Here is a 25,715-nt window from a genome sequence, read left to right as displayed (position 1 = left end):
GTGGAGAATTGTTACTAGGAGACGGGGTGGAGAGCCATGTAAAGCTTATTATTGCTACAGCTACATAATGACCTAGTTTTGTGGCACCAAATATCAGGGAATATATTTCTCAGTTGTTGTTTTTCTTATAGCACCATAGGTAGATGGAAAGTTGTGTAAGAACAGGCTTTGCCCTTATCAAAGTCCGTTCAAAAGAAGCTCACTGCTTGAGTATCCCCTTAGAAATCCTCCTGGCATCACCAATCCCTTCCTTCTTCCTTTCTTCTAGATATGAGAAGAAGTTTGTGCTACAGAAACTATTATGCTGACAACCAGACCTGTGACGGAGAACTATTGTTCAATATGACCAAGAAGATGTGCTGCTGTTCCTACAATATTGGCCGAGCCTGGAATAAGCCCTGTGAACAGTGTCCCATCCCCAGCACAGGTGAGTTTTAGCTTCACCATCACCAAAACTATAGGTAAATCAATTACTCATAGATTGTTGGGGAAGTGAGTCTTAGCCAGGGAAAGGATGGGTGCATCGTTAATCTTCATTAGAAAAAAATGAGCTCACAAAGGCAAATATTTAAATTTGCAGTTGATTCTGGTTCTTCCAGCTGAAAATTTAAGTTACAGAATATGTTTTCTAATTTTTATATTCGTTCATTTACCAGACTTACAGACTCAGCATATCACAAAAGTATAAATACCGTTATCATTGTTATGGAGCTTGCTGTCTAACTAAGAGACTGGAAACATCATGCAAAGCAGTATGACAAATAAGCAAACCATATTCCCATTATTTTAACTTATTTGTAACTAGTCCTGTTCCAAAATAGAATTTAAGGCAGCCCACAAAGTTTCAAATGTAAAACAAGATGGCCTAAGGCAAATGGCAAACAAGGGCAAGAAACTTGGAGCAAGTTAGCGAGGCTAATCCACAGAATTCCAGCCAGGAATTTCCAAACACTTGCCAGAGATGAGCACTAACTTTGGCTCCAAACTTCCCAACAGCTCACATGAAAAAGGGAGACATGAGCAAGCTTAAGAATCTCAATGACCATGGAGCAAACTCAGCACTAAAGGGAAGCACAACTCTTTTTGATATTGAGACCTAAGAGAAATTTCTTTTTCTATCTTCATAGAGAAAGATCTATATAATGTTACTTGTTTTTTAAAAAGGATAATTTATATCCTTGGAGTAAATGTACTGAGAACCTTGGTGCACTGTTATAGCATGTGCTAGATGACATATTTCATGTATGCCATGATGACATCACTTACTAATGTGATGACTTAGATTGTGTGAACTATTGTGTATTCTGTAGTACCTACTCCATTCTCCACAGTGATCCGTAATATAGCAAATCTATGTCTAGTGCTACCTGATAACACATAAAACATTTTATTTGAGTAAAATATACCATTTTATCCATTGTTTACTGCAGAAATAATGTAGTATCTATCACTTAGAATTGTAAATTACCTTACTCTACAAGATATCGCTAAACCAGGGTTGATAAACTACATACAGCCCCTGGGCAAAATCTAACCCACCACCTATCTGTATATGGACCACAAGCTAAGAATGAATTTTACATTTTTAAATGGCTGAAAAAAATATTAATTTTTTAAATTACCAAAACAAAAAGTTTTTTAATCCTCACTCAAGGATGTGGGTGGTTTTTTTTATTATTATCTATTTGAGAGAGAAGAAGGACGAGGAGGAGGAGGAGGGAGAGAGAGAGAGAGAGAGAGAGAGAGAGAGAGAGAGAGAGAGAAACATAGATTAGTTACCTCCTATAAATGCCCCAACTGGGGATTGAACCCACAACCTAGGTATGTGCCCTGACAGGGAATTGAACCTGCGACCTTGTGAAGCATGGGATGATGCTCTAACCAACTGAGCCACCCTGCCAGGGCAGAACAGACTTCTTAAAATAATATTTACATGACCTGAAAATTATATGAACTTCAAATTTTGGTGTCCATAAATAAAATTTTGTTAGAACACAGCCACACTAATTTTTTTACATTGTCTATGGCTGCTTTAATGAGACAGTTGAGACTGCACAGCCTGAAAAACCTAAAATATTTACTCTTTACCCCTTTAAGAAAAAAATTTGCTGACCCCTTGTCTGATGTCTTTGATGATACATACCTTTCAAAAAAATACCTGTGGGTTATACTCACTTGGTGTGTGTATTCACATATAAAAATATATGTGTATATGTCTCTATCTATTTGTTTTTAATTATATTGGAAAATGAATTTATTTTTATAAAATGTTCTATTATAAGATATACACAAAAATCTTTTTAAATTAGATTTTGCAAAGCTAAGTAGAAGTTCTAGTATTTTTTTATCTTAATGGATCTTTGTATATTCCCTTGGAAACCACATTGGAGACCCCTGGTAAAGATTATCATTTACTTTCAGAAGTGTTTGTCTGAGGTTTAAGCATCTGCATACTCTTACTAAAATGTCAGATGTCTTCTTCATATTGAATATTGACCAAATCCAATCATGGCTTTTCATTACCTATGCAATCTGCACACATTCGAGGAGTCCCTGAAATTCGCCTGGACGACCAGTGTCTGTTGGCATGACACTTATTGGAAGTGGACACTCATAGATTAAGACATAAATCACTAGGAGAAGACAATGCTACATTTACATCTAGAAACCGTTGACTAATTTTCAGGGGGTTTGACCAATAAAGCAATGGCCATCTTAAACATAAATCTATATCATGCTGTAATAGTTACAGTCATGATCTAGAATGACAAAATCTCAGAGTTAGAAGGGACAGCAGATGACATTTAGTTCATTCTTTATTATCAACTTTGCTGAATTCAGGCACAAAAGAAAGATAGAGGGTCAGGAGAGTGAGAGAAAGCAAGAGTACAGCACCAAAAGAAATCCAACTCCAAAAATTGAAGTAATGGTGTAAGTTGGTTGTTTAGCATGAATTAGTGATTAATAGACCTGATGTCAAAAACTTGGCTAGACGTACTATGGTCTTCCCCAGTCTACTGAGGAAATGGCTTTTGTAGGCATTCCCCTTAATGCAGAGTGGAAAGAGACACTCTTGCCAGTCCTTGGGTTCAGAGGTGAACAATACCCTTATAAAAACCCAAATTCCTACAGGCAAGTTCATACAAATGAGTGTCAGATGGTGGGGAGATCGCTGCTTGTCCCTCATGACGTCAACATGAGGTCACTTTTCCTTCAACATTCATCTTAAGGGCAAGATTATAACATCTGTAGGAATTTTCAATTTTATTTTTTATTTTAAATTCTTCAAAATATTGATAAATATCTTTCCAGAACGTTTACAAAGTAAATTCTTTCAGCCCAATCATTGCTCTTTGCTGACCCCTGTTCCTATGCCCCTCACCCCACCTTTGTCTAATCACTGCAGATGAATTTGCTACACTCTGTGGAAGTCAAAGGCCAGGCTTCGTCATTGACATTTACACCGGCTTACCTGTTGGTGAGTTATGATGCTATTGTTGGAACTTTCTGCTTTTGCTTTTGTGTTACGAAAAGGGTTACACATTGTTATTTTCTCAATTTGCTTTTTTTTCCCTTAGAAGGAAAATTCATTAAACAGTGTCATTTCGATTTATTGAAACACTGATTCTTAGTTTGAAATGAACTGTGCAAACACCCCGGGTAGCTCCACCTAATTGGCAGCAGCATTTGTTGCTCATGATTAAGGGGACTGGAAGGCTTTTCACAAAATTACAATCAAGCTTAGTTAAACCAACCCTAGTCATCAACAAAGAGAGAGATTCTGGGAGCAGGGCCAGTTGACGTTTGATTTGACTGTAATTCCCAATCCTGCCTTCTGACTAAGACATGCGTTTAATATGACTTTCGTACCGATCCTCACGTGTAGGTTGTTCACATAAATCCCTTCTTGTGGATCAATTTTGTCTTTCATGGAATCTCCCCAGGTCATCTGCTTTGGGAATTCCAGATATGAAATTAAAAAAAAAAAAACCTTCCAACTGGTAACTGAAGCAGAGACCATTATGCTAGAGATGCTTGTGCAAGAGTCAGAAGTATTGCACAGCGGTCAGCCAACGAGGCAATGCTTCTGTGGTTTAAAACCAAATAACATAAAAGTAGAAAGCTATTGCAGTCTCAAAGCTCCCCTGTGTGATTTATATATATCCTTAGATGCCCCTCCTCGGTCTGAGCAATTGAGTGGAGGAGCAAACATCACCACTTGCTTTGTTCCACCTTATTCCTAATAAGTAAACTGAAATCCACATCAGCCTTTCCAATGACCTTGTTTAAGAAATCCAGGGTCTGGTCCAGCAATCAGCCCAGCTCCTTTAGTGCCAAATCCATATGGCTCCACAGTCTAGTCAACGTCCAAAGAAACTTCATGGTTTGGAAAAAGAAACTGCTAAATGACACTGGCATAAAACACCTGGCCCCAGCTGCTTTGTTTTTCCCCTTCCCAAAACAGATCTTTTCATCTCCCTAGACTCTCTGATCCGAAGATAAGTGGTCTTAGTAGTGATGAGTCTCCGTGGTCGGACCAGGAGTGCACCCAGAAAGGCCTGCCCAGCAAGGCTGGCAGTAGTCAGACTCGAAACAGCATTAGCACCACCCGCTAGTCGAGCTGGAAAGGTCGCAGACAGCAGCATCTAGTCCAAATGCCTTGCTTTGCAGTTGAGGGGACAGAGGCCCAGAGAAGGGAAGGGACTAGGCCGAGGTCACCTAGCTAATTAATAACAGAGCTAGGACCAGAATCCATCCTGACTCACAGCTTGCTTTGACTCTAGCTCTTGAAAACTGGAAATGTGATAGTGAGCAGTGTACTTACTGTACCAAATTCCACCATGACAAAATATTTAGATGACTGGGAAACTTTGTTTTATTTAAGCTTTATACTCTTCTTCTGAAAGGCCTTAAGATTGTTGGCATATAGAGCCCATTCGTATGGGGTTAAAACTATAGCGAGTTTATTAATCTTGTCTTAAAATATAAACTTCTCCATGTTGAAGTTCAAATGAAATCCAGACAGGAAAAGAAAATATAAATTTTTATTATATCCTTTGGCTGTTTTATGCCGAACAATGGCTAGAAATTTGACCCAGCCTGTTATTGTTAAACATGATAATATATCACATATTTAAAACAAATAAACACGAATATACTATTTCATGTTTTAACCCATTCTGTTGTTGGATTGGGTTGTTGTTTTTTGTTTGCTGATCAGACACAGCTGTATTCTTATTTGCATAAGTTTTTAACAACATGAATGACAAATGTGTGAAAAATATAAAAACATAATTACCTGTATTCAAAATAGTAATAAAACTTTTGAAATTTTTAAGCTTTTATTTTTAAAGAGATCAATTTACCTTCACACAAAATCAGGCCCTTTAGAAAAGGGTCTAAAATAAATGGATGGCCTGTCAAATTTCTCCTTTAAAACAGGCTGGTTTCAGAGGTGAGTCTTCTGAAATTATAGCATCTTTTGTTGGCTCCACTTACGTCTATGGCCACCTTCTTACAACTTAGGCAAAGCGCCTTGCAGAGGTTCTGGACTACAATAGTAAATGAAAGGATCTCAACAACAGTAATAGAAACCTGGAGAATTGGAAAGACGTGTGATGCAGATAGACCAAAGCTTTACATCCCTCTCAGCTTCTAGAGTGTTTTGTGAAACTATGAAGGGGCTGATGGAGGGGCCCTGAGAATAACAAGTGCTTTTATAAAGGTTCTGAAATTTGTATGACTGTGATGTGAAAAAACACAAGGGAGGTTAGAGGATTCCTGGTATCAAATCTGGACTCTGCTTCTTATTGGCTGTGTGGTCTTTGGCAAGTTGCATCTCCTGATTTGGCCTCAGTTCCATCACCCACATAGACACCACCTCGTAGGGAGACTGATGATTCAGTGAATAAATCCAGGTTGACTGCCTGACAAACATACTTGGCATATAGACATTATTAATACTATTAATATTATTATCCTAGAGGGAACTGAATAAATGGGAGGTCAGAGCAGGTTAGACAAGAGAGTGGGCCAACCAGGCTGATGGAGAGTGAGACCCTACCCACAAGGTTCCCTCACCAACTGGCCAGCCTGTGTCCTGTTCAAATGCTCACCAACTTCACTTCCAAATACTGGTTCTTAATTTAACAAATTTTAATTGACACTTAATATTTGTCAGACAGCATGCTAGGGGCTTGTAACAGTGGTGTAGCAGCTAGGCCCAGCCCTGGCCTTAGGAAGCCACAGTCTATTCCAAATTCTGACAGTCTTTCCTTAGTGCTTATTCCATCTTCACCATCAGCTGGGGCCCAGAGTACCCCCAGACCTGACCAAAAACCTGGTGAAAGAGGAGGGGGCACTGAAGTTGAATTTGAAAGGCCAGAGTTGGCTTTGACCATGGGCTCCTCCTCTGTTCTTTACCAGCTCCCCTTTCCCATTCTAGCCACACATTGCCACACACTTCGGGTAGAGAGGCTGTCTCCTCTCAGCAGTCACTTTTTCCTTCTCCTCTGCCCAGTGTCCAGGGGGTGCAAAGATGGCTTCCAGCTGGACAAAGAAAGTGGATGTTCTGAAACAACATAAAAAAGGAAGACACTAAATCCAGATAGACACATCAGTGTCTGGAAAGTGGTTTTGTTATTTCAGTTTGCCACTCATTGATGTTTCCTTCCCCTTCCATCAACCGCAGCACCCCAACATACACCCACACACATGTACACACATGCACACGGCCACACACGTGCGTACGCATTTTCTCTTCTCTGGTTTTAGACTTTCATTGAACATTGAGTGATTTTCCCTCCCGATCGTCCCTGCCCAGGGGCCATGTTCTGTGCTGTCACTCATGCCTGGCTGCTCTGTTTCTAGATATTGATGAATGCCGGGAGATCCCCGGGGTCTGTGAAAATGGAGTGTGCATCAACATGGTTGGCAGCTTCCGATGTGAATGCCCAGTGGGCTTCTTCTATAATGACAAGCTGTTGGTTTGTGAAGGTAAGTGATGTTGACACTCCATCGTGTCCAGAAGTGAGCTAATTGGTGAGCTACTTACCCACACACTTGGCCAATTTCACAACATTGGAATTTCATAAATTCATCAAGCTCTAGCATAGCGCAGGGCGCTGTGGGGAACAGCATGAAACCTCATGCAAAAAAAATTCACCAACTCCCAGTGGAAAAAGCAGGACGTACATTCCCCAGCCCCCTCCCCTTACACACACAATGTATTAGATTTCCCAGCTGATAGGAAAGAGCCTTGAGTTCCTGGGTGTGTCAGATAGATTGCTTTTGTTTCTCATTGCTCAAAAGTGAGCGTGAGTGGTGGGCAGTCATCTTGAATTGAATCTCAAAATCAGCGTTCTCTTCCAAATGGAGCCTTTGCTACTCCCAAGTGAAAACAAGGCTAATGCAAATATTCCAAATGCATGAGAGAATTCCAAATGACAGGAACGGCAAATTCGATTTTATAGGAAGAATGTTGGCATGCATGCAAATGGTACTTTTTTCATTTTCAAATAACCTTCCCTTGCCATGTGTATGTACTGTGATTCTGCACATTCCTTGCAGCACTTCATCTTTTTCCTACGTCTGGGGAAGATAGTGTCCCTTTACATTTTAGTAAAAGGGACAACGTTACTGGTTATTAAATATACCATGTGCCCTGGGATAGCTGGAACCATTTTCTATTTAATATGTAAACTTGGAGCCCTTAGCAGCGTTTTTGTTCACGTTAGAAAGTGTTAGTATCCCTTAAAGCATGGATTAGAGCACATATGTCAACATTTTAATGTTAAAAAAATACTTTTCTCCTAAACTGGTGACAATTATAGACCATGTTACAGCTCTAAGCACATGTTTGTTAAATTCTCCTCACCCGGCTTTTGGTTACTATGGCCAAGTCAGCACATGGCCTTTCCTCTGCCTGCTGGGGGAGGGAGTGGGAGCGGGGTGACAGCCACTCAGAGCCTTGCTAAGGAGATAGTCATTTCAGACCTGGGCCGGCCCTGTATTTGGAGGCAATCCAGGAACAGGTGTCTGAGGAGGAGGCATGATGCCGGGGAGAGAGGAAGCCCACTGCGGATGATCATACAGTACTAGGGTTGACCTTCTTCAAAGCTATAGTCTTCTCCCTTCCATACAGGCCTCAGGATGGTGGCATCTCCCCTCTGCTTCCATCCAGAGATCCTTTGATGGTTCCTTTATCCAGATGCCTCTTTCCTGTTCCTATTTGCTAAAGCAGCAGCCCTTGGCCAGAACCCGTAGGGAAGGCCACCCATGACCACCAAGTCAACCTAGAGATTGATACCCACATGAGATCAGAAACCCACAGCTGTGCCCATGTAAGCCACTTAGCTGTCAGGGCAGCATTCAGTGGATATTGAGATTACGAAGTGCTCCAGCTTTTGGTTTCCATTTCATAGGATATCCATCTGCAGGGTGGGTGTTTAATCCAGGGTCAGCCGCTTCCCAGCACGATCCTAGCTCTCAGAATCAGAAAATGAAGGTTGATTTAGTACATGCCTCAGCAACGCTGAAGTTGGAATGAATTCCAGAAGTGATTTAGAGGGAGCTACTATGCATCTGCTCTTCCCAAGTCTGCACACAATCAGATGTTAGGTATCTGATGCATCACAGAAATGCTTGTCTGTGACACTGTTTGGCTTCTCCAAGGATACAAGCTGCGCTCGATGTTTCTGTACACCCTTAGCTAAGAGCATGGTGGGTGAGGTGGTGCTAGGTGCTAGAACCCGAGGCAAGCAGACTTCTGCTCTTGTATCTACTGCACAAAGAAGCATCCCTCCCCCACCTCCCCCCAACACACACACACACACACACAGGACCGAAACTCCCACTGACAGCAGCCCTGACATTTTCCCGCCACAAAGCACAGGCCTGAGAGGCATAGTTTGATGTATTTGCCGCCCCCTTGTGGGAACTTCTGCTGAGCCAACTCTGTGTGAAACCGCAGTGCAGGGGCTGAGGGCTGACTCCCACCTGCGGTATAGGCTCTTCCTTTAGTGGTCTTTGGCCTGAATTAGCTTATTTCATTGGAGCAGGGGCAGGGAGCACGTATTTTGCCGCATGGAATAGACTGGAATGTGCAGTAACTTTTGTGATGCCATGAATTTGAACTACATTTTAATTCCATTTACTATATAATTTGAAGTACATTATTACATTTAAATGACTTTAAACTAAGTGTTTAAATACACACACACACACATATATATATATACACACATATATATTTATGCAAACACCCCCCTGAGCATGTATATATATATATATATTTATGCAAACACCCCTCTGAGCATAGTCAAAGCTTTGAAGTACACAATATCCATTTTATTCTTTTCTTTGATAATGTGAATTGGGTTGTTTGCAGTAGTTTTATGTGCAACATGTTCAGCTTCCTTGACTTGACTGCCATGTGGCAGTAATTTGAGCGGCAGCCTCTGCAGCCCTGCGCTCCAAGCGCATCTGTAGACCAGAAGCACCAGCTTCTCCCGGGAGCTTACAGGAAATGCAGGCTCTCGGGCCATCCCCAGACGTGCTGGTCAGAATCTGCCTTTCCACAGATTCCATGTAATTCATACGTACCCCGAGGTTTGAGATGCTCTGCCCGCCAGATCTTCAGACAAGAGAAACCGGATTGAATCATAAAACCCTGGGGCTTTGAGCAAATACAAGATTCCCTGGGATCGTTGTCTCGACCCATGTAAAGTCCTGACTGTAGCAGTTGAGTTTCATGCCTTTTTAAAAAGACATGGGTAACATTAGAATCCATATGTGTCCTAAAGCAAATACTAACATTTATGAAAAATACTAGTAAGGTGGGAAAATTAGAAAATTCGTTTTCAGTCCTCCATTGTGCGTTTCATAAAACTGATCAAAATGAGAAAATATAAGTTTGTTTTGTGTGAGAGGCTTCCTTGACTGGATACCAGATTCCGTTCTCCTTCTAATTAACTTCTCTTCTGCCTGAAGATATTGATGAGTGTCAGAATGGCCCGGTGTGCCAGCGCAATGCCGAGTGCATCAACACTGCCGGCAGTTACCGCTGTGAATGCAAGCCCGGCTACCGCTTCACTTCCACCGGGCAGTGCAATGGTAAGTAGTGCCCTGTTGGCTGGACGGGCCTTCCCAGGGGGTTGTCTCCATTTATGTGTGTGTGTGTGTGTGTGTGTGTGTATTATTGATTTCAGAGAGGAAGGGAGAGGGAGAGATAGAAACATCAAAGATGAGAGAAAATCATTGATTGGCTGCCTCCTGCACGCCCCACCCTGGGGTTCTAACCCATAACCCAGAGATTGAACTGTGACCACTGAGCCATGCTGGCCAGGAGATTATCTTCATTTAGACTGCTGAGTTCCAGCAACTAAACCGGAGAAAGCAAAACTTGCAATGCCTAAACACTTACCTTTCCCCCCTCTTTAAAGATGAGATGTTTTCAAAACAATAAATAAACCATGTACGTGCATGGATTTCATATTTACCCATCTGCTACCCTGCTGCAAACAGCCACACCCACAAATACATACACACACACACACACACACACACACACACACACACACACACACTTCCCTAACCAGTATGCAGGACCAAATACTTTTCTTTTTTGTAATTCCACATATTCCCCCTTGGGTAGGTGAGGTTGTCACCATCTCAGCCACACTCCCCAAATCTAGACAGCGAAGCTCTCCTGAGCTGCACATTAACCTGAAAAAAAATGAACAAAAAAGAACCCAACGTATCTCTTCCTCCTAAACATTGTACGGATGTAAGATCACTCACTGAGGGCAGCAAACATTAACAGCCTTTTATTAGCTGTAAGTCCTCTACAGTAAAATGAGAAACTGTCTTCCAGAGGCTAGTCTTTTGGTTGTTCACTTGTATCAGGAATGTGGTAGAAGTAAGGAGAATGAGTGTGTTACCAACTTAAATTGATGGTAAAGGTATTAAAGTATCTGATGGTACCTTGTAGCCCGTGGTATCAAATTAAACCACTGGTATTTCAGCCCAGAAGCAAATTAATACTTTATAATGATTTTCATGTAAGTTTTAGAGTAATTATAAATCATTATATATTTAGCAAAAAGGTCAGGGAGAATGTGTTATTTTGCTTATGGTTCATTTTCACAGGGAGTTTCCTGGATATTTTATGCATTTGTGAATGAAACAACACAAGGGAACATGCTCAGATTCCCCTTGGATTTCCTTGCCCACCAGTGAGTAAGTGGTAGGAAGTGCACTGCTCTCTGCAGGGTATTTAGCATTGTTTCATCAGAGCTCCGTAGGAAGAGGGTGTAATAGCAGAACAGAAGCTCACTTTCAGAATCAAGACTTGTTTTGTTGAGTTTAGAGGAGCATGTGCAAGTGTTTAGCATTTTGTCAACAGTGTTGTTGTTATCCACGTATTTTTAAAAAAATGACAGGAAAAGTGGGGACGTCTCTGATATGAGCCACAATGCCCTCATGAAACTTGGCATTGAGACCACTTCCCTGCATTTTGCTCTTAATTTATATTTCTTTGAAACGGAATGAAATAATTCCAATCCAAATAAAGAGTTGCTGATAATATAGAATGTGCCCTTTCACACCATTTTGCGCTCAGGCAAGAAGTTCTTTATACATTAAGATAGCATGCCCAGCCAGGGCCTGCTGGGCTCAAGCCCTGTCATGTTTTCTCATAGAGTTAACATAAGTGAAATTCATCGGGCATTAACCAGCCATGAGGGCTGTGAGAGTGTTGTTTGTAGCCAAAGCTCTATTTCCCTCCTTCATTGAAATCCTCAGAAGAGAGGGAATGTACATGCATTTTACAACTATTCAGTCTCTAGGGGTGAAGACTTCATTCTGGTAATGTCTTCATTTACATCTTACTTTAAAAATATTTTTACATGTCTTTAAATGCTGTTTTATATATGGCATTTTTTAGACATAATGCATAATACTGCTCTTTTCCTGTATTTCAAATGAAAAGAACTAAAATTTTCTTTTCATCATGAGATTTTTATTTGAATTCATCAGTTCATAATTTCAAACCAAAATCATAGCTGGTGGCCATAATGCCCACATTGTTGCTGAGAGATCTGAGAAAACGATTAGTTAGTTACCTAAGCCCTGGATGCTGGCAGGACTTCAGGAGTTGCAGTTACACAAATGCAGCCCTCTTCTGCAGTCTCTCATCCAGCTAAAGACAAGAGGCAGGTTCTTCCCAACCACTGTCTCATGGTCTCTCCTCTCTCCACTGACTATGTGAGTTTTTCTCCCCCAAATACCATGTTTAAACCTCTTATCTCAACCTCAGACATAATCTCCTGGGAGTTCACATTCTGATGCTTGAGAAACCTAGTTTTCTAGTCTCAAAACAAAGTGAACTTCACCAGTAAGTTCTATAGAATTGTAACTTTCCGTTTCACCAGTAGACTCTCAAAGTACTCCATGTTTCATTTTTTTAAAAATCATCATGAGATAGGCAAGGTAGGAAAGAAAATTCCTGATTGAGGAGCCATTTCTAAGAAGACCCTTAATGTTCTATATTTCCTGGGGGCTCCAGAGATAAGACAGACCTAGTCCCCTGCATACTTCCAGGTCTGGCACCCAAGGTTTTGGTCAACTGTGGTAGGCCCAAAGACACACTTCCTCAAATCAGCTTCTTTCCCAGAGCTTGGCGATGGAAATCAGTTTCCTCTGCCTATCCCAGAGAACAGTTTGCTCATTTTAAGTCCATTTTCTCCAATGGGAAGAATCATAATTTGTTAAGTTAACTAGCATTTCTGCATAGGCTAGTGGTAGCTCATAAGCTGCTCTATATCAATTTCCTCTCTTAATGAAATATTCAACCTTACTTTTAAACAGTATGGTGATCACAACTCTACATGTTCTGCGTATTGGAAGGAAGTGCTTGTAAAAATGGCAGCTGGAGCCCATGGAATGGAGGGGATACCATCTCTTCTGGGCACCAGGGCTCTGTATAGTGGAAAGTGCCCATTCCCAGCTGCCTTCTGCTCAGCAGGCAGGGCAGACAAGCAGCAAGTGTGGATTATTTGGCTGAGAGCAAGGTGCTGCTGTGCCCTACAGCGTCTACACCCAGGGGGCGGTCCGCTTTTTGCTTTCTTCAGTGATGATGGGAAAATCAGGATGAATCGGTGCTCTTAAAATTATAGTTGCCCTAAACATGTCCTGAAAGCTTTGAAAAATTAAATTAGAGACATAAGTAAGCATGTAATTATGTCACATGTGGATTCGTGCAGTCAATTCCACCCTGCAGATGATTAGATTTCAGGAGAGCAACCAAGACTCAGTTGATGAAAAATACAGTTTAGAGCTTAAAGACTGGGCAAGATGACAGAGCTTTCCTTTGAATGAATGTGAATAAAAAGAAAGAAATATCATTAGGATTGTCAAGTGTTGAAAAGGAGCCATGTGTAGACATGAAGACTTGGTTAAAATGGAACTAAAGGTTATAGGAATAAGACAAAACAATGAGGTGAAACTTGAACAAGGGACAAGGCAGGTTGTCCATCATGAAAACCTATCTTAGCAAAGGGATTTGTTTGACTTTGGTATAAATTTCCAAAGGAAGCTGTGAAGGGTCAATGATTTGAGGCCCCAAATCTTGACTAGACAAAATACTTCAATTAATTCCACAGTCTGTGATGATGCTTTTAGGAAAATAATCAAATGAATTATCTCCCAGCTTGGATTTTTCTTCCCCATTCTACTTCTAAGTTCTCTCATCTTTCAGAACATTTTTTTTTAATACTGCCCCTGTTTTCATTTTTTTTCATGTATTATTAACATACTCTGAATGTGCCCAATAAGTGAAAATAAGTTTTAACCAGTTTTGAGGCAAAAAGAAGCATAATGCCTGCGCCTGTTTTACGGTCTTAGTTTATAAAGAGCTAGGGTCAGCCCTGGGAGAAATACCTAGAAGTAAGTTATTCAATTTGATTTTGAAGCTTCCACGTAAGATGCTAAAGATGCCTTTTACCCACAGATCGCAATGAATGTCAAGAGATCCCCAACATATGCAGCCATGGACAGTGTATTGACACAGTTGGAAGCTTTTATTGCCTTTGTCACACTGGTTTTAAAACAAATGCTGATCAAACCATGTGTTTGGGTGAGTATGTGATTATTATTTCATTTTTCCTTCATATCCTATTGAAAAATTCATTTGCATCTGAATATATATAATAGTTAATACTAAACTTTTCAGTAGTTGTTTTGCTATTTATAAAATAAAAACACAAGCAGGTGTGTAGCCTTAACAACCTTTGGTATTTAATCTCTGGCCATCTGAACATCATAAACTTCTTCCTTGATATTCATTTGGCTGTTAGTTCAGAAAAAAACTTTTGACTAAGGTATAAATTTAGAAAGATATTTCGATAAAAATTACCTTTTATTAATGTTAACAGCCTGTTATTATTCTTTTATAATATTTATGGGGGTTTGGCTGATTGGAACAGAGTGCAGCTTTTGAGTGTTTGAATATGAACATTCTTTAAGACGAGTTTATAGTTTTTACCGGACCCTCAAAAGCAAATTTACAGATGCTACAAAGGCATAAAAAGTAAAGAAACCTTTTCCGAGGAGAAAAGAGCTCAAGATTTTAAATCTCTTCCCAGGTGTTAGTACTGAATCAGGATCTTGATTTAGAATAAACTTCAAATATGTAATCAATCATTTCCTCTCTTTATCTCCTTTCTTTATCTACTTTAAAGCAACATCCATTGGGTCTTATGGGGACTTGATGAACATGAATCAGTTTCACAGCTGGAAAAAGAACAATCAATACAGTAATGTTTAAAGTGCTTGCCTTTGGCTATGATTGCATTCACCCATTAGGGAACATTCTCATAAAGTTTTGTCTTCTTCAGAGCATATTTGTTTTAAACGAGAGGAGAATAATCAGCCCTGCTCGTCACTGGGGAGCTAATCTCTGCATATTAATGGGACCCTGCCCAGATTCCTTTCTGTCTCTTTCATCTGAATGATCTGCAACCCGCTACCAAAGAACCTACCCTACCAAAGCTCGGCTAAACATGAATCACTCTCGGCAGAAGCTCTTGCTTGCTGGCAGGGTGACTTACCTGGATGCCATCTGCAACCACAGATACACACACACCTTGGAGTCAGTCACCCTGGAGTCAGCAATAGCTGCTTGATTTAGGATCACAGATTATGTATCTTCATGTGCAAAATTGGAAAGGACAGGAAATCCTAACTCTGACACCACACTTTGCCAACTTGGGGTGTTGCCTCTCACTCCCTCTCCCTCTCTTTGTCCTTCTCTTCCTCTTCCTGCCTCACTCTTGCAAACCAGCAGTATCAGCTTTCTTTCATTTAAATGTCTTATTTCCCCCTTAATGTACACCTGCTCTTCATAAGAAAGATATAAGCTGCTATGGTGAGATGTATTATAAGATGTCCAGATAGCTTTACAAAATAGTCCAAGAGAAAAGTCATAGACCAATGAAAAGACAAACAATAACACATGAGTGTGTGAGAGGAGCCACGTTAAATGCCAACACCACCTTGAGATCATTTAGGAGAGAGAGATAAGTCACTCTCGGTGAGAGTGGTGGAGGGTTTTAGGGGTGGACTGGGGGAAAAGGAAAAAAATGTCTAAAATGTCAGGTGAGTTGGAAAGCTAATTTATGTTGTTGCTGATTGCAGGGTAATGTCGGGTGACTCACTGCTTTTTGGGAAACTGGAGTGAGAATCTTACAGGCTGACGTTTGCCAAAAGTGGCAGCAAATCAAGACCCAGATGCTCACAGAGTTTTCCATTTGCAAGTGAAAAAGAAATTGAAAAAAGTGGCAAGGGTGGAGGATTCTAGAAGTAAATAGAGTAAAATAATTCCTGTCCAGTTCTCATGTCCTTAGCTTGCCTCCTTTCACATGCCAACCAAGGAAATGATTTACTCCCAAGCGTTAGAACCTCGCCTTTTGCTGGGTTCTCACGGGGAGCTGCCACGGCTGGAACCCAGACCAACACCAAGGACTTCTCAGCCCACGAGTGGCACTTGATGAACTCTAAAATGCCCTTTAACCCCAGGTAAACATGCAACCTCCTCTTCTGTTAATAATCATGTTTTCTATGTCCTTTGCTCCTACTAGACATAAATGAGTGTGAAAGAGACGCCTGTGGAAACGGAACTTGCAGAAATACAATTGGCTCCTTCAACTGCCGCTGCAATCACGGTTTCATCCTCTCTCACAACAATGACTGCATAGGTGCGTGTGCAAAACAGTCACCAAGGGAGTCAAATTCATATGTGCTCTTTGGAATTAGCATAATTCCCAGTGTGCCAGCTGTCTTTTTTTAACATATGCTGTCATATGCATGACAATTGTTTAAAAGATTTGTCAAGTAGAATATGCCAATTAAATGTCATATGTAATAACGTACGTCCATTACTTTTATTAAAATGCTTATTAGCAACTATATTTTTATGCCTGCTATTCTGTGAATTGAATAAATTTTAAAGTAATTGAAATGATTACATTTTAAAACATATGAAAGTGATGCTCCGTACAAAAATTACATAATTTATGAATAATGTGGACCTGCTTATCTACATGTTTCCCTCTAGCCTCTTTCAAAAGAAGCAAATTATTGAATCTATTAAAACCTCCTCATAAAATATGCACCATTATTCATAAGTGAGTGTAATGAACCAACTACATATTGTTCTTGAGGCGAATTTAATATAATTCCAATTATGGGAATACTTAATAATACCCTCAGTGGTGTTGTGTATTAGTAACTCAGTGTTAGCCTTTAAAATTAAACCTAAAGGAAGATTAAGATAAACTCATATAAGATTGTAATATAAATGATCAATCTCTAATTAATAGAATGGTGTAATCTTTTAGGTTTTGATAGGTACCTATAGCCAGGTCTAGATTTTCATTGGAATTTCTTATGTTTGGCTGAGCCGGCAAAGGCCACTGAAATTCAGAACAAGTATTTTTCCCTTTAAAGGTTTTGATCATTGCTGGGATTATGACATTTTCTTTGGAATATATCAAAGGATATTTTTTTGGCAGATGTTGATGAATGTGCAACTGGAAACGGGAACCTTTGCAGAAATGGCCAGTGCATCAATACTGTGGGGTCCTTCCAGTGTGAGTGTAACGAAGGCTACGAGGTGGCTCCAGATGGCAGAACTTGTGTGGGTGAGTCCATTCTCAGTGAGACCCTCCAAAGAACATCCCAGAGACCAAAGAATCATGCAGGCTCTACCACCATGCATCCTTCTGGAAGCTCAGAGGGGAAAAAGCAGAGTAGAATGACAGTAATTCTACACACACACACACACACACACACACACACACATATACCACTTTTCCCCCTCATCTTTTAAAATTAAATTATACTCACAGGTAACAGTTAACCTGTTAAAGAATTAGACAATTAAATAATTCTATAAACAATTTTAATTCCCTTTCTTATATTTATTTTTCTTCAAAATAACTTTGTAGTAAGTTCTTATAAGTACCGCGCGCTAACCGATTGCGCCACTGGAGCTCCTGTAGTAAGTTCTTATATGAGTTTTTGGCTGCTCTCAAAATCTTCATATCCATTGACTTTTTAAAAAATATATGTATTTTATTGATTTTTTTACAGAGAGGAAGAGAGAGGGATAGAGAGTTAGAAACATCGATGAGAGAGAAACATCGATCAGCTGCCTCCTGCACACCTCTCACTGGGGATGTGCTCACAACCCAGGTACATGCCCTTGACCAGAATTGAACCTGGGACCCTTCAGTCCGCAGGCCGACGCTCTATCCACTGAGCCAAACCGGTTAGGGCAATATCCATTGACTTTTTACATGCTACACTTTTCTGGAAATATTTCATTTATAGTAGGTTAAATAAAATGTGGTTGCCATATTGCACACTTCTGAAAGCTGTTAAAGCTTATTTTTATTGTGTCATTAATTTTTCTCCATGGTAGTTTCATGGACTAATTTTATTTAGTTTTATGTGTTTCTTTGATTTGATCCCAGTTTCTTTGAGTTTTAATTGCTTGATGGAAGGCATGCCAGTTGAAACCTCTTCCGTCTTTTTCTCTTTTCTTTGCAGATATCAATGAATGTGTTTTAGAACCCGGAAAATGTGCACCAGGCACCTGTCAGAACTTGGATGGGTCCTACAGATGTATTTGTCCACCTGGATACAGTCTACAAAATGACAAGTGTGAAGGTAGGAGGGCATTTGGGAATAAGTAGCATTGGTTACTGCACTGGCATTATCACAGTCAAAGCTTTTCTGATGGTGTGATGGTGTCTTCATTTAGCAAAAACAAATCCAGGAGCAGAGAGTGTGATTTATGGCCTCAGATGGTGAGACAAGGACATCTAATTCTCATGCTAATTCCTGATGAGGTTATTTGCTCTGTACCTAAGGATGGTCATATGACCCTGACTCTTTTCCAATGTGCTTTTATGCAGCTTGTAAAATGTCTTAAATTACATAATTTTAAGTGCTAATAGTTTGCAACTAAAATTAGCTTCCTGATTCCAGTTAAAATATTTGTGACCACATTCAAGGTTGGATGCATGTGGCTATATAATTTGTCTATGTTGTTTTGACCTATAGAGAGGTAGAAATGTGTTACTACAAATAAATCCTCTGCAAATTTTATAGTACTGCCTTCCTCAGTACATATGCCATTGCGTTAAATAAAAGACATTAATTGCCAGAACTTCATAAATAACTAAGGTTAAAAGGATTCTTAAGAAGTCACCTAGCCCATGCTTCTGCTGTGAACAGGACTACCTCTAATCCATAATGAGGAAGAAATGTCTCTACTTTTAGTATCATCAATGAGTAATTTTATTATATATCCAATTTAAATTGCAGTCAAGTGAAAATATTATGCATGGAAACATATAATCAAAATTAGGCCGAAATGCAAATTATTAAACATGTTATTTTACTCTTAAAGACCGGCTTTATTCACTCCATGGTTACTGCAAACTTCCTCTAGAATGAACAGAATAGAAGTGTATAGAAAGAAAAACAACTTCCTGAATAATCAATAAATGTGCCCATTCCACAGTCTCTTTGTCCCCCCTCTTAGGAAGTCAGCATTTACAGGTTAATTTCTACAATAAGAGAGAACAAATCAAAACAACAATGATGAAAACAGTAACCAAAAAGAAATGTTTGACATTTTTACAAAAGTTGGCTTTTCTTTTAAGAAAAGGTTGGATGTTGCAGTGGAGGGAGTGTGGGAATGGAGTAAATCATCAGCAGCAGTTCAGATTTGTTAATAAACCACAGGAAACGTGATGCAATTATAAATGCCATGTAATAATGTGGAGTGATGAAGAGGCTGGCTTTGAATTGTACAGAAAGATAATCACTTCATAGTGCACATTACCCAATACCACATTTTTTGTGTGGTATTTATAATGTTAAGTCAAGATAAAGAAGTTAAGTTTCTAATTTCCCTTTAGTTGGACCTTGTGGGAATAAAGCTGTGTGAGGCAAATACATTTTGGTGTGGGTAGAACTCTTTGTACAAATATCACAATAAAGAGCCCCAAGATGCAAGAGATATGTGTTTTAAAGGGGAGAAAGGTATTTCCATAAAAATACTATAGCTCAGAATCAAGAGTGACCTCTTTTTCATGACAAATGTCTGCTGAAAAGGGAAACAATGGGCAAATCTGTTGGAAGGAGTGGCTGTACTTTTCCCATAAGTAGGGTGGTCATGTAATTTTATGACCAAACCAACACAGTTTTAGGATGGGCACCATTAATAATGAGGCCAAGCCAGACTGGGGTTTGTTGCATCTTTCCTAGCTTAGAGGCGGTTGGAACTATTCCAACTTTTGTAACTAACCAAGCAATGCAGTTGCGTCCCTTAGAAGGTACTTGCCGAATCCATTTTTGCAAGAACTGTCAATGGCTAATTTTTAAAGTCATCACAGTCTATACGTCTACCCATAGCACATAATATAAGAACGTATCCTCATGATTGGGAGAATTTTGAAAGCCAGTCACACTTTGTATTTCCACATTTTGCATCTGGTACCTGATGGTTTGACTTTGTTTGACATGGGTACTTCTTTTAGATATTGATGAGTGTGTTGAAGAGCCAGAAATCTGTGCCTTGGGCACATGCAGTAACACTGAAGGCAGCTTCAAATGCCTGTGTCCAGACGGGTTCTCTTTGTCCTCTACTGGAAGAAGATGCCAAGGTAAGTGCCTTTGAAGGCCTTAGACTTTCATTACCCTGTGTTTATTTGTTGTGGTTTTACTTTTAAAACATGGCAAAGCTTTGATTCTTTGTGAAAGAGAAGATGGAGAGTTTTTATTCACCCAGAGGTCTAATGACTACCATATGTCAGAAAGTTCATTTTTACTTTTAAGGTTAAACACTCATCCATCAAGTTATGGTTGCTTGTGCAACAACTGTCCTGGCCCTGAGACCCAGACTCCCCTAAGAGCACAGATGCTGGTAGGCCAGTGAGTGGGATCAGCCAGTAGCCACTGAATATGGCAAAGCCTGGCACGATCAGCCATCAGCCACACGGTCTCTGCACCTGAAGAGGTAACCTAGATAAATATGGGCCAAAAACTAGGCTTTCAGACAGAAAAATGCGATTAACCCACATGTCCCCAGGATATAGTGCCCATCCTTACATCACAAGTTTTCTAAGAAAACAGAAAAATAAATTTGAACTGACCAAGATTCTTGCTAGGCCATAGTCTGTTTTCTGGAATAATACATGTGCACTTTTTAAAAAAATCAAAAGGGAGCCTGAACTTAAGCATAACACAGTGTATTGTGTCCCAGAAAACTGTTTAGATTTTACTTAGCAATGCAATGAATGGTGCGAGTCTGTCTATTTTCACAAATTAGTTTAATGAATTCAGGACACACAAAAAACCCTCATACAAACACACATAGTTCTCTTCTCCCCCACCCCCCACCCCAGCCCTGCTCCAGTGCCTTTTTGTTGTTTTTGTTCCGTTTTTTCTTTTTTGTTTGTTTGTTTATTTTGTTTTGTCTTGTTTTGTTGTGTGTGTGTGTGTGTGTGTGTGTGTGTGTGTGTGTGTGTGTTTTCCTTCCATATTACCAAATGAGAGGCAAAGGATATCAATTAAAATTCTAAAAATTGTGTTTAAAGTCTCAACCCTGCCATGTTTCACGTAGGGCAAGGCATTTAATCTTTTGCAACCTCCATTTTCTCATTTTAAACAACAATAATACCTGCCCAACCAATCTTATTGAACATGTGACAGAGCTTTTTTACTTTCTGAGTCCTTCATAGACTCTTGTTATTCTAATCTATTCACTTTTTACTTTACAGCTGATCATTTAGCTACCTAGTATTTAAAAGTGAGAAAGGGAAGAGTTGAGAATACTCTGGTTGGTTTGGTCTTATAGGTAGTTACTGGAGGCTGTGGGTTGATTTTGAGGTTGTGGGTTGGGTGATGCTTGATTCAAGCAGATACTCTGTCTGGGTGGTATAGACCAGCCCGATAAATTCTAACTTCTCCCTGGTGTTTGTGTGCCTTTGGGTTGGCCTGAGTTTGGAAAGAAAGCAGTGAGAAACCAGGTGTGAATCTGCCGATGTGGCAAGCCAGAGGAAACTCAGAGGCTATTAATTCAATTTGCACTGGCCTGTCACAGAGCAAGCTAACGCTGCAGGAAGAATCGGCCCAGCTTGTGAGCAGCCCTGCCACATGCTCAGCGCCAGAATTGAGGAATGCAAGCAGGGAAAGCGACTGTTGTAGTTCTGATGCAATTTCCAAGGTCATTAAGGGCTCTTTGCAGATGGACTGGTAAACAGGCATCCCAGGGAGCCCTAGTTAAAGTGTGTGGGCAAGCCACAGTTCTCTTTCCCAATGCAAGGCACCTTTGATTAATAAACCCGTTCTAGAGAATCACCACAAGCAAATCTCCCACAGAGCACAGATTTCAGTGGAGCCAGGGAATAAAGACCCAGGTTTTTCTTAAAAGATGACAAATTAGGAGTCAGGCTTCTATTGCCCATGAAATGAGAAAAGTCCACAGAACTACTGATAATGCTATGAAGGAACAAATGTGATGGATCGTGGCACCCGGAGGTCACAGATGTAAATGAGCCACGCCCACTTACAAAGTTCAGTGAAGATAATTTGTCACTTATGCTCACCCTAAATGTCCTGTGTTTGAGCCTCTGTGTAAAGCCTAGATTTTTTTTTCCAGGGGTGGGTGGGGTGATGGAGTAGGGTTGGAGAGACTGGGCTAAGGAACAGGGTCAGTGATAAAAGGAAGAGAGAATGAAAATGGTAACAGACACGTATTAGAACATGCACGTGTCTAGATTTCAAAGAAACACTACAAGCTGGAAAGACAAAGGAAGGAATTAAGCTTTAATATATTTGTTGAAACATATTAGTGAGTAGTCACTAAGTTATATCTTAAGACATTTGTAGGCATAAATTATAAAAACAGGACTGATAAACTCAAAACATTGAGAGAGTGACAATGAACTTGAAGAGTAAAGCAAGTCAAAAGGTATCCTTGCCATGACTGTATGGCTCAGCTGGTTGGAGCATCATCCTGTACACCAAAAAGTGGCACATTCAGTTCCCTGTCAAGACTCATACCCAGGTGTTGGGTTCAATCCATGGCAACTGATCTCTGTTTCTCTCCCACATCAGTGTTCCTCTCTCTCTCTTTCTCTCCCTGTCTCTTTCTAAAAATCAATATATTTAAATGTGTCATTCAGGGAACTGTCATTCCCTGAAGCTTCTCAGCAAAGCAAACATTTGGTTGGCAGACATGCTGTAGGATGAGGACTGGCTTTTAATTGCTCTTGACCTTCCGAAGAGTAGCTTGACTGAAGGGTGCCTGTGGGGTCCTGTCTATAGCAGATATGGAAGTGAAGTAGAAACTAGGGAGATAGTTTATGTGGAAAAGTTGATTGAAAAAGTTGAATAAGTTCATTGGGGAGGCCAATAGAACTTGACTTAACAGAACCTCATAAACCAGATAGCCAGGCAGACAGATATATTTACTTTAATTCATGAAAATTTTTCAGGTATGATCTTTGGCAACTCAGTTATTCTTACATTGTTTCATTTGTCATGAAATAAAATGAAAATGTCTTAACAGAAATGCGTAGGTGACTATAATAGTATGCTACCTGAGATTGGAAAACTGTAACAGGAGAGAGCAGACCTGATCAGAAATAAAAAAGGGGAATTGTGCAGAGTGGATATAAAAGCATTTCGTTAAAACCTGCAGATTTTGCCTCTGGGTAACTTGAGAGGAGATTGCAAGGCTCTGGAAGTCAAGTTTGAGGGAAAACACACTCCAGGCTCTTGGATGAGCTCACTTTTTAGAGTCACTCAATTTGCACTATAAGAAATGGAAAAGTCAGTTGCCAAAATTATGTCGCACAATGTTGGAGAATTTTGTAGGAACTAGATCCCATATTCCATGTTGGAATCACCAAGAAATAATCAATATTAAAGAAACATATTCTTTGATAGAGTATTCTCCCTCTCATTCACTCCTCTCCCTGCCCTCCTCTTTACCTTCCCTCTCTCTGTGTTCAGATAAACAAGCTTCTGTTTGTGTGCGTGTTGGTGTGCGTGTTCATGTGCAAAATCTGCAGAAAGCTCCACCTCCACTTTGCAGACAGTAACTGCATGAGTAGCTGCTGCAGTAGGTGACCATTGTGTTGCGTTCTTTCCAGTCCACAAAATCGCCACGTCTTTATCTGCTCTAAGCCTGGAATCTGGGGGTTTTATTTTGGCTCCAGGACTTAGGGGACACAGAATAAACAGCACAGCGTGGTGCTACAGTAAGTTCTAGCACTGGGAGGTCTCCCTTCACCTAGTGTGCTTGCTCAGTGTTATCCCAAACATGTGTAAGCAGAGCTCCCAGTGAAAGGTACTCGTGAATGACTCCATCTCTGGATGTCCCCATCCTGAAGTCACTGATGATATCAGGTTTGAAATGTGACAGTCTTCATTTTTATTATTTACATCAGGTTATTTGGGGAAAGTGGCAAAAATGAGAAATAATATGGTGAAAGTCACATAGATTTGTCCAGATCTCACTACAGAAGTTACCTATGACTATGAAGACTCAGCTAAGTTATTATTATAATCACTTAAGGCAGTGGTTTTCAACCTTTCTAATGCCGCGACCCTTTAATACAGTTCCTCATGTTGTGGTGACCCCCAACCATAAAATTATTTTCGTTGCTACTTCATAACTGTAATTTTGCTACTGTTATGAATTGTAATGTAAATATCTGTGTTTTCCGATGGTCTTAGGCAACCCTGCTAGCAGTTCTCAACCTGTGGGTCTCGACCCACAGGTTGAGAACCGCTGCTGTAGAGCCTAAGACCATCGGAAAACACAGATATTTACATTACGATTCATAACAGTAGCAAAATTACAGTTATGACGTAGCAACGAAAATAATTTTATGGTTGGGGGTCACCACAACATGAGGAACTGTATTAAAGGGTTGCGGCATTAGAAAGGTTGAGAACCACTGACTTAAGGGGTGTTACTATAGTCATGAGAAGAGAACACATTTAACAGGATGGCTTGTTTCTTTCTTTTTATGTATATAATCTTCACCTGAGGATATTTTTTCCATTGATTTTTAGAGGAAGTGGAAGGGAGGAATGGAGGGGGGCAGAGAGAGAGAGTGAGAGAGAGATAGACAGAAACATCTATTTGAGAGAGACACATTGATTGGTTGCCTCCCATACGTGCCCCAACCAGGGCCGGGGATTGAGCCTGCAACCCAGGTACCTGCCCTTGACCAGAATCGAGCCCTCAACCCTTCAATGCACAAGTCGATGCTCTGACCACTGAGCAACATCAGTGAGGGCGAGGATGCCTTATTTTTTATTCAGTATTATACATTAACGATTTAGTGATTTAGTAAGAAAGCAACTGAAGGGCCTCTTGAATTTATGCTGCAGATTTGCGAATGAGCTACTGTTATGCGAAGTTTGAAGGAGGAAAGTGTTCATCACCCAAATCCAGGAACCACTCCAAGCAGGAATGCTGCTGCGCCTTGAAGGGAGAAGGCTGGGGAGATCCCTGTGAGCTGTGTCCCACTGAGCCCGATGGTACGTTTCCATCTGTGTTTCTCTTTGGCCCATTCAGGGTGCACACTGGCCACAAAATAAGCAAGACCTTAATTTAATTGTAAGTCTAACTAAAATATTCGTTAAAATTGTTTTTCCTCAGGAGCTAGGTAGTTCTTTTCTTCTAAGCTATGTTATGAATTGGAGCTGCCCAAGAAGTAGGCACGGCAGCTCTGGGACCTCGTTAACTGTCTCTGGTTTCTGGGCTTGTCCCGTTCACTGTTTCCCAATACGTGCAGCATGTGGCACTTTGGCCACCACATAATGCTTGGGGGGGAGCCTATGGCTGGTGCCACTGGTCTATCTATTAACGAGTATGTCTCCACCACAGAGGCCTTCCGCCAGATCTGTCCCTATGGAAGTGGGATCATTGTGGGACCTGATGACTCAGCAGTTGGTGAGTGGCCTGTGCTAGATTCTCAGCATTTCTAAGTATCAGCTAGCCTCTTCCTTGCTCATTTCCTATTGTTCTTATTTCTTCACATCTGTCTTCAAAAATTAAGCTCTGTTTCTTTGTCTTCTCATTTAGGTACCAATTGTATTTTGTATTGTATTTGCGATATTGTATT

General features: G+C 40.4%; 1 protein-coding gene across 1 annotated transcript in view; it reads left to right on the top strand.

Moving 5' to 3' along the window:
- FBN1 (fibrillin 1) overlaps positions 1-25,715 on the top strand; it is a 231,190-nt gene that overhangs the window by 178,758 nt on the left and 26,717 nt on the right. Inside the window, exons 42-52 of the mRNA XM_079768479.1 lie at positions 269-427; positions 3,407-3,478; positions 6,871-6,996; positions 9,991-10,113; positions 14,009-14,134; positions 16,137-16,253; positions 17,070-17,198; positions 18,109-18,228; positions 20,109-20,234; positions 24,979-25,128; positions 25,478-25,543. Coding sequence (XP_079624605.1) covers positions 269-427; positions 3,407-3,478; positions 6,871-6,996; positions 9,991-10,113; positions 14,009-14,134; positions 16,137-16,253; positions 17,070-17,198; positions 18,109-18,228; positions 20,109-20,234; positions 24,979-25,128; positions 25,478-25,543 — 1,314 coding nt within the window. The remainder of the gene's footprint in view (positions 1-268; positions 428-3,406; positions 3,479-6,870; positions 6,997-9,990; positions 10,114-14,008; positions 14,135-16,136; positions 16,254-17,069; positions 17,199-18,108; positions 18,229-20,108; positions 20,235-24,978; positions 25,129-25,477; positions 25,544-25,715) is intronic.

Source organism: Cnephaeus nilssonii (assembly GCF_951640355.1).
Source record: "Cnephaeus nilssonii genome assembly, chromosome: 4".
NCBI lineage: Eukaryota > Metazoa > Chordata > Mammalia > Chiroptera > Vespertilionidae > Cnephaeus > Cnephaeus nilssonii.
The sequence above is the reverse complement of the archived record's forward strand: the minus strand, read 5'-3'. Positions and strand labels throughout refer to the sequence as shown.